Source organism: Pan paniscus, chromosome 9, assembly GCF_029289425.2.
Source record: "Pan paniscus chromosome 9, NHGRI_mPanPan1-v2.0_pri, whole genome shotgun sequence".
Classification (NCBI taxonomy): domain Eukaryota; kingdom Metazoa; phylum Chordata; class Mammalia; order Primates; family Hominidae; genus Pan; species Pan paniscus.
Window position 1 is genome coordinate 60,794,852 of NC_073258.2, and position 12,854 is coordinate 60,807,705.

The 12,854-nt window shown below is 43.7% G+C and overlaps 1 protein-coding gene and 1 long non-coding RNA gene across 4 annotated transcripts in view; one reads left to right on the forward strand and one right to left on the reverse strand.

Annotated features, from left to right (window-relative positions):
* Positions 1 to 6,881, reverse strand: part of PATL1 (PAT1 homolog 1, processing body mRNA decay factor) — a 34,587-nt gene extending 27,706 nt beyond the window's left edge. Inside the window, exons 1-2 of one of the 2 annotated variants that reach the window (XM_008951793.4) lie at positions 4,069 to 6,881; positions 2,041 to 2,152 (exon numbers count right to left, since the gene is read on the reverse strand). In XM_008951793.4, coding sequence (XP_008950041.1) covers positions 2,041 to 2,152; positions 4,069 to 4,083 — 127 coding nt within the window. In that variant the 5' untranslated portion in view covers positions 4,084 to 6,881. The remainder of the gene's footprint in view (positions 1 to 2,040; positions 2,153 to 4,068) is intronic. The other variant, XM_003826361.5, reaches the window with a different exon arrangement.
* LOC117974924 (uncharacterized) overlaps positions 4,426 to 12,854 on the forward strand; it is a 59,824-nt gene continuing 51,395 nt past the window's right edge. Inside the window, exons 1-4 of one of the 2 annotated variants that reach the window (XR_004665097.3) lie at positions 4,513 to 4,727; positions 8,693 to 8,804; positions 10,042 to 10,088; positions 10,512 to 12,532. This is a non-coding gene — a long non-coding RNA (uncharacterized LOC117974924). Of the gene's footprint in view, positions 4,728 to 8,692; positions 8,805 to 10,041; positions 10,089 to 10,511; positions 12,533 to 12,854 lie in introns of those variants that run through there. The other variant, XR_010113354.1, reaches the window with a different exon arrangement.

The following is a 12,854-nucleotide window of genomic DNA, read 5'->3' on the forward strand; positions in this document are numbered from 1 at the left end:
TCCTCCTGCCTTGACCTCCCAAAGTGCTGAGAGCTGTGGGCTTGAACCACCACAAATAGCTTATTGTGTCCTACTGATTATCACTAAACTATCTTCCAAATATAATTTGCAATTCACATCAGTTTCCTGCTTTTGTAATTCCACTCTACATCTTTTTGCCTGTGATCTCCATGGAGAGAGATAATAGCATCTTGGATCATGTTATCCTCCTGGACAATCTCATCTCCTAACCCATGCCTATAATCCAAAAGGTCTTTGATTCCTTTCCATCATGAGTCTAGCTTGTACTTTCAACACTTTTCTTGCTGCTTCTAATCATAACAAAGTTTTAGTTCTCTAATGAATTTTACAAATGACTGACGATATTAAAACACCTTCATTTTTGCCAGTTTATTCAAGTCAGTCTAAGCTTTAATAAATGTATTAGGTCACTGCAAAACCAGTGACCATTATAATACTTTAAGGCCTCTTATTTGTTTTTGATATTCAACATCTTGGGATTACCGACTATTGCTAAATTTTCTCTTTTTCCTTATGACTTAACTTGGAGTATTTGTTGCACAGACAGAAGTGTTGCGACTACAAAAGAATCACACATATTTATACATTTGAACATAAACGCTGTTATTGCTGCTTTCCAGCACCAAGTCTAAGCAAACATATCGGCATTGACTCTTACCTATTCATTTGCTTAAAAATATACAGTTTTGGCCAGGCGTGGTGGCTCGCACCTGTAATCCCAGCACTTTGGGAGGCCGAGGAGGGATCACTTGAGGTCAGGAGTTCATGACCACCCTGGCCAACATGGAGAAACCCTGTCTCTACTAAAAATACAAAAATTAGCCAGACACTTGTGTTCTCAGCTACTTGGGAGGCTGAGACAGGAGAACTGCTTGAACTGGGGAGGCAGAAGCTGCAGTGAGCCGAGATCATGCTACTGTACTCCAGTCTAGGTGACAGAGCAAGACTCTGTCTCAAAACAAATATATGTGTATGTATATAGTTTAAAAGTTTAAATTTTAATTTATTACTCCACTTGTTCTACACCTGTTCTAAGTAACATGTGTTCTCAAACTTTATCATATAAGCTTACTTCCTAAATTTTCCATCTTGGCATTTATAACCCCGTGGCCTGTAAGCTTAGTTTGGCTCTTTAGTTTTCAAACTTTTTCCAACTCTTAAAATATGTTATCTATAGGCTGGGCGCGGTGGCTCAGGCCTGTAATCCCAGCACTTTGGGAGGCCGAGATGGGCGGATCACGAGGTCAGGAGTTCGAGACCAGCCTGGTTAGCTCGGTGTGGTGGCGGGCACCTGTAATCCCAGCTACTCGGGAGCCTGAGGCAGGAGAACTGTTTGAACTCAGGAGGCGGAGGTTGCAGTGAGCCAAGATCGTGCCACTGCACTCCAGCCTGGGTGACAGAGCAAGACTTCATCTCGAAAAAGAATAAATAAATAAATAATATGTATCTATACCCAGGGATGGACAAAATTTCATCTGTGCATACTTTTCTAACTTATGAGTCCTTTCTTGACCCCCAAAATTCTTGCTATAAAAAGCTTTGTATTTTGAAGATACTATAAGTTGCAAAGTTATATACTAGTGATAGACTAAATTTTGAAACACATATACCCACATCCTAGAATCTGAATGTTCTACTAGTACACTAGTTTTCCATAAGTTATATGTTATACAAATAAAAATTCCTCTCATCTAGGATTAATTTAAATCTCTCTTAAATGTTTACTTCTCTAAACATTTGAATCCCTCATAGGGGCAACCTGTAGTCATAGATCATACAGCTGGAAGGGGCAAGGCTTACAGAATACCTGATTTTATAGGTAAGGCAAAAAGAGACCCAGAGGAGCAGGATAGGTGCTGTTTCCAGTGAAGAATGAACTATTCTAAGATGAGGAATAGAAGAATATCTTGCCAAGTTAGTGAATAAGGTTACCCCTAATAAGATAAAGCACTTCTAAAAGACAGCACTTGAAAAGAGCAGGAGGCTAAGATGATATTATAAGAGAAAGATGTCACTTACCAACTGCGCCTGACCCAAATGTATCGTCATTGAATTGATCAATCTCTTCATCTTCTTCTCCCAGTCCCTGAAATGCATCTTCATCTTCATCCAGAGGACAATCCTCCAAAGACTAAAAAAAAAGAAAAGACATTAGTTATTCATGAAATTCACACCCTCATTTTAAAAATGTTCTAAAAATGTTCATCTTACCTTCTCAATGAACATAATTGCTTCATTATGACTTTTTGTAAAGATGGCATTTTTTTTCTACTTCCCAATTTCCCTGACACTGGAAGATTTCATCATCTTTCTTTCACTTTCTATTTCCTAATCCTTATTTCATTTAATTCTTGCCCCACCTCACAGCATTCCATTTCTCTATTTTATCAAGAATCCACGAACAGCAGTTCCTCATGCAACCAAGAAATTAAGCCCACAACTTTCCTTACATCACTGGTTGGAATACTGATGACAATTAATAATGAACCCTTTATTTTCTTGTATCTTTATGTATCTTTTCCAGCAAAATTCTCATCTTTCTCATTATATTCATGTCATCTTTTCAACTATTATTCCGTTTTAAAGCTTTGTCTTCATTTTCCATCTTTCTTATCTTCCCTATAGGCCTAAACTCTAGTGATGAAACAGAAAATTAGGTCTTCAACCACAATAAAATGAACTCTGGAAAAGCTGTGGTATGACAAGTTCAAGTTCTGGCTCCATTCCTACAATCAGTGTGAACATGGGCAACTCAGAAAATTTCTAATTAATTCATCAAATACCTTTTAAGGACCTATTGCGTCTAAGGTTCTGTGCTAGGCTGTAAGGCTCAATGTCTTACATTGTAATGCAGGGACAATACCAACTATGGCAGAGAGTTGTGATGATCAAAGTGGGCAAAGATTACAGATTATGGAACAAAGGCTAGAGGCCACAACATCCTAGGTGTGTTCTATTTTCCCCCTTTACTTCAATCTTACTCAACTGATTTATTCTCCAAGTTTTCCTTTTGGTTTGGTCTTAGATAATTCCTATCACGTATACCTGTCCTCAATTTTCAAAAATTCAGAATCAGAATTCCATATTCTATCAGTAGGTACGTTTGTGATACACCTTGCCTGGCTACCTCTTAGCTACCCTGTTTACAAAGGAAAGATTAGGTCAAAGGGCGTTATTCTTACCCCAGAGCCCTTCCAAACTCATGCCAATAGGCATGCCACTGCCTCCTTATCAGAGGCAACTTCCAGCAGTACTCCCTTCCAAATCACAAATATCTACTTTACCAAATCGCTGCTTTTTTAAATTAAAAATTCTTAAGGATCATTTACATCAGTTCTTTCATGCTACAAATTCAGAAAGTTTACGTCCAGAGATTAGGAGTCACTCAAGGTCACACAGTGAGTTGGTGACAGGGTCAGTACTGTCTGCTGCTCTTGCTACATTCCCGGCACCTTCACCAAACCCGCGTCTCCCAGCACTAGCCCAGAAGGAACTTCTGCAGGACACGCCCCCCTCCCAACTCGGAGCCCTCTTTAGTAAACGGGCTGGGGCCCTAATCCAACGGCAAGCCCAGGCCCCCTTCACCTGAAGGTAGCCTGTGTGAACGGGATGTGTGTCAGTGTAATTCGAGTGGAGGTGGGTGGGGGGTGGTTCCGGGTCCAGGGCGGGAAACTCGGCTCTGGGAATTCCCGGGTGACACCTACTTAAGAAAAGCACCCGGGTAGATGCAGTGCTCTACCCTCCATGGCTCCTCTAGGGGTGGGGGCGGGGGTGTGGTCTGGTTAGAGCACTTAACGGGCCCTCCCCACCCCAAAACGGAGGCCAACTTTCCCCAGCGGCAACTAATGGGACTGTCTCGACCCCTGAAGCCAGCTCCCAGCCCTGGGATTAGACCCGCGACCCCAGGCCAGTCGCGTCCAGCTAAGTCCTGCGACTCCCCCAGCCCGCCCCCTGCCCCGCAGGAACACGCGACCGGCGCGCGGAGAGAGAGTGAGGGAGAGGGGCGCGGGAGGGAGGGAGGGGTCACTTCCGGTCGCAACAGCTCACCTCGTAGCGGAACATTCTTGGGGAGGGGGGCAGGGAACGGGGAGGGGAGAGGGGGAGGGAGGGAAGAAGCGCTGACTCCCCGGCTCCTCCGCGCGCGGGTCCTCCACCGGCTCGCGACCCCTGGCCGCCGCCGTACGCCAGAGCGTGCGTGGGGACGTGCGCAGGCGCGCCTCAGGCAGGGCGGCCACCCCGCTCGGCGCCCGGCGGCGGCTGCGCAGGGACAGATTTGGCGTCCCGCTTCCTAGTCTCAGCGGCGGGAAGGAGGTCCCGTGGCGAGAGACTGCGCACGCGCTGCCCGTCTCCGGCTGCCTGGTGATCTGGGCTTGTAGCTCCGCCCCCTCTTTCTCCGCGCCCTCTAGGCGCTCGGCTTGGAGCTCAGGGGCCGGTCACGAGTTCTCCGTCACCAGTGGGGCGGAGAAAACCCTTGTGATTGTCACAGGATATAGCTCTGAAGAATCCTGCGCTTAGCCTGGGCTGGGAAAGATGAGATTCCCGGGCAGTTTTTCCAACGTCCGACTCGCTCCTCAGGCTGCTCGGGGGTCTCCCCGTTGCAATCTGCGCCTTGCGCAGGGAAAAAAGAATGGAAAGTTGCTGGTCTTCGAAAGGGGCGGACTTCGTCGCCCCTTTCAGCGGCTCGTCGCCTGCTGAATCCACAGCAGGTCAGGGCTGTGATTTATGTGGCTCAAAGTGATGACGGCGCCCGTTTTTTTTTTTTTTTGAAATGCTGAAGACAGGTTCCGGGAGGTTTAACTAGGGTGGTATTTTTAAGCGCCAGGCTCATTAGGCGCGAGGAGCTGCAGAGCCTCGAAGGGCCGCACGGCCGTGGGCCGCTGGCCACGCAGCAGCAGGGTCTTCGGGCCGTGGTGCGCCGCTGGGTGACGCCACTTCCTTAGAGGATCGAACCCACAGAGGAATGTGTCCAGCTTAGAAGCTTCGGCCCCCTGGTTCCAGAATTCTGTTGGGTGGTTTGTTACCTCTAGCACGTTCCATGGCCTTCTTGCCCCTTTCCCTTCAGACAAAACTTGCAGCACAAAGAATGAATTCTTGTGGGTTTCGCAATCCGTTTCTTCCCTGGGCGTCTTAAAATGCAGCCTCGCCTCGGAATGGCATACAGTAAATCCCCTAAATGTTAGTGTGTCTGGATCAGTTTGAGTATCGGAAACGCTGAATTTGTAAAGGAAAGTTCTGGGTGGGAGCTTGTGCTTTGCCACTGGCTAGGAAACTTTGGGCAACTTAGCTAAACCTCTCTGAGCCTTAGTTTCTTGTAAAATGGGTATAATTACACCTGCCTCATGATGGTAACACTACTACTAACGATTGAAGGCTGCCTGGGACTCTGCTAGGCGCTTTATAAAATGGATTATCTCATTGAATCCTTCCTTATGTGCCCCCCATGAGGTAGGTACTGTTATTTTCTCAGTTTGAAGTTGAGGAACCTGAGGATTAGCGACATTAAGTTTGCCTCCAACCACCCAATGGCAAGTGGCAAAGCTAGCAGCTGAGATTTGTCTGATTATTAAAAACCCAGTGTCTTAATCACTGTGCCAGAATAACAAAAGCAAATGTTGACATGGGCCAGGCCTGAACTTTAAAGAAGTGGAGCAGACTAGGGACAAGATGATTTATTGGTTTTCAAGCATGCATGGAACATTATAAAACATCAAATACTAAGTAACAGGCCAGGCGCGGTGGCTCACGCCTGTAATCCCAGCACTTTGGGAGGCCGAGGTGGGCGGATCACAAGGTCAAGGAGATCTAGACCATCCTGGCTAACAGGGTGACACCCCGTCTCTACTAAAAATACAAAAAATTAGCCGGGCGTGGTGGCGGGCGCCTGTAGTCCCAGCTACTCGAGGGGCTGAGGCAGGAGAATGGCGTGAACCCGGGAGGCGGAGCTTGCAGTGAGCCGAGATCGCACGACTGCACTCTAGCCTGGGTGACAGAGCAAAGACTACGTCTCACAAAAAACAAACAAACAAACAAAAAAAACTAAGTAGCAGTACATCTTAATAATTACCAAAGAATTGGTGCCATGTAGATCAAGGGTTAGCAGACTATGGCCCACAGTCCAATCTGGCCAGCCACCTGTTTTTGTAAGGCAAGCTTTATTGGAATACAGCCAACCTTATTTATTTACATATTGTCTTTGATTGCTTTAATGTTATAAAGTCAGAGTTGAGTGGTTACAATGGATACAGTGTGGCCTGTAAAGTGTAACATATTTACTATTTGGCGCTTTACAGAGTTTGCTGATCCCTGATCTTGCAGATCATGTTTTCTGATCATTATGTAAGATATCAATAGTAAAAACAGATTAGGAAAAAAGTCTTAAATTTTCAGAAATTAAAAAAGAAAAAAAAAGTCCTGGCGCGGTGCCTCACGCCTGTAATCCCAGCACTTTGGGAGGCCGAGGCGGGCGGATCACGAGGTCAGGAGATCGAGACCATCCTGGCTAACATGGCGAAACCCTGTCTCTACTAAAAATACTAAAAATACAAAAAAATTAGCCGGGCGTGGTGGCGGGCGCCTGTAGTCCCAGCTACTCGGGAGGCTGAGGCAGGAGAATGGGGTGAACCCAGGAGGCAGAGCTTGAGGTGAGCCGAGATCGCGCCACTGCACTCTAGCCTGGGTGACAGAGCGAGACTCTGTCTCAAAAAACAACAACAACAACAACAACAACAACAAAACCAAAAACCCCCTCCAATTCAATGACTAAATAATGGAAAGCAGAAAATATTTACAACTGATGTGGTAGGTGGATTGCTTGAGCTCAGGAGTTGGAGACCAGCCTACGCAACATGGCGAAACGCGTCTCTACAAAAAGCACAAAAATTAGCTGGGTTAGTTGTTTTATTAGCTGCTCTGCATTATTTCTGGTGGTGGTGGTGTGCACCTGTGCCTGTAGTCCCAGCAGCTACTCGGGAGACTGAGGACGAAAATAGGGAAGCCTGAATATAAATTAGCTATAAAATAAACCCAAAGAAAGTACAAGGAAAGAAATGCTGTAGAGCAGGAATTAAAGGAGCAGAAAACAAAGTGTCATAGACAGGATCAACAAAATTTCCCATTTCCTCTTATACAACACCTGTCTGTGAGGGAGATTGAAAGTCCCTTTAAAAGAATAATGTATTTTTAGGCGGGTGCTGGTGGTTCACGCCTGTAATCCTAGCACTTTGGGAGGCCGAGGCGGGCGGATCACGAGGTCAGGAGATCGAGACCATCCTGGTTAACACGGTGAAACCCCGTCTCTACTAAAAATACAAAAATTAGCCAGGCATGGTGGCACCCACCTGTAGTCCCAGCTACTCGGGAGGCTGAGGCAGGAGAATTGCTTGAACCTGGGAGGTGGAGGTTGTGGTGAGCTGAGATCACACCACTGCACTCCAGCCTGGGCAACAGAGGGAGACTCCATCTCAAAAAAAACTATATATATATATATATTTTTTTTTTTTTTTTGAGCTGCTAATAGGCCCATTATTAAGATGGAGAAGGTGCAAGTTCTTTTCACAAGTGATTCTTTAGACATAAAGTATGATGTTTCTGGGAACTGTCCCTTGAGTGGGTGGGAGAAGGGAGGTGTCTCCTGCATGCCAAGTACATGGGAAAGGTTACTGACAGCTGAGGAAGGCCATCAATTAGAGAAAGCCACCACACCAGCTTTCTTTGGCATTATCTGTGCTTTCTGGAGGTTCTGTAAGCCATTATAGTATTTACAGAGTATACATTGTTTCTTTTTTACTTTTTTTTTTTTTTTTTTAAACCTGACAAGTTACTTGGGCTAGAGTGCGGTTGCATGATCACAGCTCACTGAGCTTCGACCTCCTGGTCTCATGCGATCCTCTTGTCTCAGCCTCCCAAAGTGCTGGGCTTACAGGCGTGAGCCACCACACCTGGCCTGTTTCTTTTCTAAATGTAAAAAAACATGACATACAATTTACTTTCTTGTGAGACTGGTTTCAGATATTTTCATCAAGTAACTTACATCTCTAAAACACTGATTCCAAACTTTAACATGCATTTAGAATTGCCAAGATGGCTTGTTGAAACATAGACTATGGGGCCCCATCCCCAGAGTTTCACATTCAGTAGGAGGGAAGTCAGGCCTGAGAATTTGCATTTGTAACAAGTTGCCAGATTATGCCGATGCTACTAGTTCTGTGACTACACTTTGAAACCCCACATTGTCCATTAGTACTTGCAGGGTTATAGAGGGAGAAAAGAGTAGGGGGGCTGCACCCAGGGTCATTTCTCATGTAGTGAAAAAAGTTATGACAAACCTCCCAGAAAGTAATGGGACCCCTTAGTGCAACAAATCTTAGGGGAAAAGAATTACCCATATAATAAAAATAACTGTTACAAGGCAAAATTTGTGATGGACTAAACATGGCCACAAATTCTTTGACAGTTCTCCCATTTAATAATTAACTGATTAGTTTTTATTATTTACTTTTCAGAGATGGGGTCTCACTCTGTTGCCCAGGCTGTAGTGCAATGGTGTGATTATAGTTCACAGCAGCCTCAAACCCCTGGGTTCGAGTGATTTTCCTGCCTCATCCTTCTGAATAGCTGGGGCTACAGGCACACACCACTATACCCAGCTTATTTATTTTTTATTTTTATAAAGACAGGGTCTCACTATGTTGCCCAGGCTCGTCTCAAACTCCTGGCCTCAGCCTCCTGCATAGCTGGGATTACAGGCGCAAACCAGCACACCCTGCTACTTCTCCCATTAGGAGGTAAGATCTATGTTCCCTTTTCCTTGAATCTGGACTGGGCTATGACTGCTTTGACTGATGGAATATGGAAGTGGAGATGCTCTGCCAGTTCTGGGTCACCTTTAAGAAGATTGGCAGTGTAAGTCCATGTAAAATACCCGGCTGCTTTGCTGAAGAGATCACATGGAAGGACCCTGAAATTACATAAAGAGGAAAGTGGGTCCAGCTGTATTTAGCTTATTAACCATCCCAGTCAAGACACCAGGTATGTGAATGAAGCTGTCTTGGACTCTTCACACCTGTTCAGCTACCAACCAAACACTGTGACTCCATTCCATGCCATAAAGAGCGGAAGAATCACTCAGCAAAGCTGCTCCAAAATTCCTGGCCCATAGAAGTATTTTTTATATATATATAAAATATAAAATACTTTATTATATATATTATATATATATAAAATAAAATGGTTGTAGTTTTAAGCCACAAATTGTATTGTTTGTTTTGTTTGTTTGTTGTTTTTTGAGAGGGCTGCAGTGCAATGGTGCAATCATAGCCCACTGCTACCTCAAACTCCTGGGCTTAAACCATTCCCCCACCTCAGCCTCCCCAGTAGCCAAGCCTTCAGGCACGTGCCACCACATGTGGCTATATATATATATGTACATTTCAACCACAAAGTTTTAGAGTAGTTTATTGCTCACTAGTAGATAGTGGGAATGTGTCCATTTAGAAAAATTATACAAAACTTGGAAATAAGGAAAAAGGATTGTTGTGTGCCTTGCAATGTTGTAATAAGAGCATTATCTAACAAGCCTGCCTAAAGGTCATTTAAAGTTCTACAGAGAGGTAACCTTGTTTGACTTAGTGTTTATTATTAATTAATGAGATCCCAGACTCAGTAAAGTTAGATATTAGTTTATAGAAGATTAACAAGTTGCAAATTATTTTTGTCCAGTGGAGATAATTTCATTTTGGTGGGAAAGATCATCTCAAAGGAGACAGTTTTATTGTCACACAGGACATTAACCAATAATATATTTAACTTTTGAGTCTTAATTCAGCCATTTCCCCCACTCTATATGGTTCATAGTTTCTTGTGTCCTCCTTTGAATCAGCTTCACCACCTTGCTGTTTCTTTTCATTAATAAGATAAATAAATATTTTGACACATGCTCATAATGTAATTGAAAGAGAATAATTTTTATTTAGCTTTTTGAAAGTTATACTTTGGCAAACTATTAAACTTTTTTTTTTGCAGGGGATTCAACTCAATACGTATTTATCGAGAATCTACTATGTAAAATGGTGAGAAGTGATATTTATATTATAGCCTACTGTGCAATAGCATTATGTCTTTAAAAACCCAATGTACATACCTTAATTAAAAAATGCTTTATTGCTAAAAATGCTAATGATCATCTGAGCCTTTAGCGAATTTTAATCTTTTTCCTGATGGAGGGTCTTGCCTCGATGTTGATAGCTGCTTACTGATAAAGGCAGTGGTTGCTGAAGGTTGGGGTGGCTATGGCAATTTCTTAAAATAAGACAAGGAAGTAAGCCACCTCGATTGACTTTTCCTTTCATGACGGAAAAGTTTCTCTGTAGCATGCAGCGCTGTTTGGCATTTTACCCATGAATTAGAACTTTCAAAATTGGAGGCAATTCTCTAAAACACTGCTTTATCAACTAAGCTTGTGTAATACTCTAAATCCTTTATTATCATTTCAGCAATGTTCACAGCATCTTCACCAGGAGAAGATTCTATCTTAAGGAAACTCTTTTCTCATGCATAAGAAGCACCTCCTTACCTGTTAAAAGTTTAATCATGAGATTGCAGGAATTCAGTCACATCTTCAGGCTCCACTTCTAATTCTAGTTCTCTTGGTATTCCACCACACCTGCAGTGACTTCCTCCACCGAAGTCTTGAACCTCTCAAAGTCATCCATGAGGGTTGGAATCAACTTCTTCCAAAGTCCTGTTAATGTTTGTAGTGTTATGAAATATATATACATATAGGTTTTCATACACAGGAAACAGAATCTCTTTGACCTTCTCTTGCCTTCCTTTTACTTGCCTTCCTTTCACCTACCCCAAAGCAGGACTCTAATCTTCTGCTTTTATAATTGTGGATCATAAGACTCATTTCAGAGAGGGTCCCAACCCATGGCCTGGGGGAAGGAATGCTGATGTAATGAAGCTTCCATAAAAATCCAAGAGGACAGCTTCCTGATAGCTGAACAAGTGGAGGTTTCTGGGGAATGGCTACCTGGGGAGGGCATGGGAGCTCTGTGTCCCTTCCTCCATACCTCTCCCTATGCATCTCTTCATCTGGATCCTTCGTGATATCCTTTATAATAAACTGGTAAATGTAAGTGTTTCCTTAGTTCTGTGAGCCACTCCAGCAAATTATTGAACCCAAAGAGGGGGTCATGGGAACCTCAACTTGAAGCTGATTGGTCAGAAGTTCCAGAGACCTGGACTTGCAACTGGTGTCTGAGGGGAGGAGGGAGTAATCTTGGGGACTGAGCCCTTTACCTGTGGGAACTGACATATCTCCAGGTAGTGTCAGAATCGAATTGGAGGATACCCAGCTGGTCTCCACTGCTTGTTGGTGGGGAAAATCCCCCATATATTTGGTCACAGAAGTCTTCTGTGTTGATTGTTGTGGTGTGAGAGCAGAGGACAAATGCAGTTTAAGTTTTTCCATGACAATGTTGATACTTTGACCCCTTCCTATGACTCACAAATGTTCTTTTTGCGGGCAGGGGGCAAACAAGTGCAGTGGCACGATCTCGACTCACTGCAACCTCCACCTCCTGGGCTCAAGCCATTCTCCCATCTCAGCCTCCCAAGTAGCTGGGGCTATAGGCGGGCACCATCATGCCCGGCTAATTTTTGTATTTTTTGTAGGGACAGGGCTTCGCCACGCTGCCTGTACCTGGCTTCACAAATGTTCTTAATGGCATTTAGGATGGTAAATCCTTTCCAGGTTTTTTTGTTTTGTTTTGTTTTGTTTTCCTTTATCTAGTCATCCAGAAGTATCCAGAAGGTTTTCAATTTCTTTTGCCCAGATCCATCAAAGGAATCATTATCTATGACAGCTATAGCCTTACAAAATGTACTTCTGAAATAATAAGACTTGAAAGTTGAAATTGCTGTGTGGGCTGCAGAATGGATGTTGTGTTAGCAGGCCTGAAAACTATTAATCTTGTACATCTCCATCAGAGTTCTTGGGTGACCAGCTGCATTGTCAATGAGCAGTAGTATTTTAAAATAAACCAGTTTTTTTCTTTTTTTGAGTAGTAGGTTTCAGCAGTGGGCTTTAAATATTCAGTAAATCACGCTGTAAATGGATGTGCTGTTGCTATCCAGGCTTTATTGTTTCATTTACAGAGCAGAGGCCGGGTAGATTTAGCATAATTCTTAAGGGCCCTAAGATTTTTTAGAAGGACAAATAAGCATTGACTTCAACTTAAAGTCACCAGCTGCACTAGCCCCTGACAAGGGAGTCAGCCTGCCCTTTGAAGCTTTGAACCTAGGCATTGGAAGTCCTAGATGGTATCTTCTTCCAATAATATAAGGCCATTTTGTCTGCATTGAAAATCTGTTGATGTAGCCACCTTCATCAATGATGAAGCTAGATCTTCTGGATGACTTGCTGGAGCTTCTACATCAAGCACTTGCTGCTTTACTGTGTACTTTTATGTTATGGAGATGGCTTCTTTCCTTAAACCTCATGAACCAAGCTCTGCTAGCTCCAAACTTTTCTTCTGCAGCTTCCTCACCTCTCTCCACCTTCATAGAATTGAGAGAGTTAGGGTGTCTGGATTAGGATCTGGCTTAAGGGAATGTTGTGGCTAGTTTGATCTTTTATCCAGACCACTAAAACTTTCTCCATAACAGCAATAATGCTGTTTTACTTTCCTACCATTTGTATGTTCACTGGAGTAGCATTTTTAAATCCTTTCAAGAGCTTTTCCTTTGCATTCACAACTTGGCTAGCTTCTTGGCCCAAAGGCCTAGTTTTTGGCCCATCTTGCTTTTGACATGCCTTCCTCACTAAGCTTAAT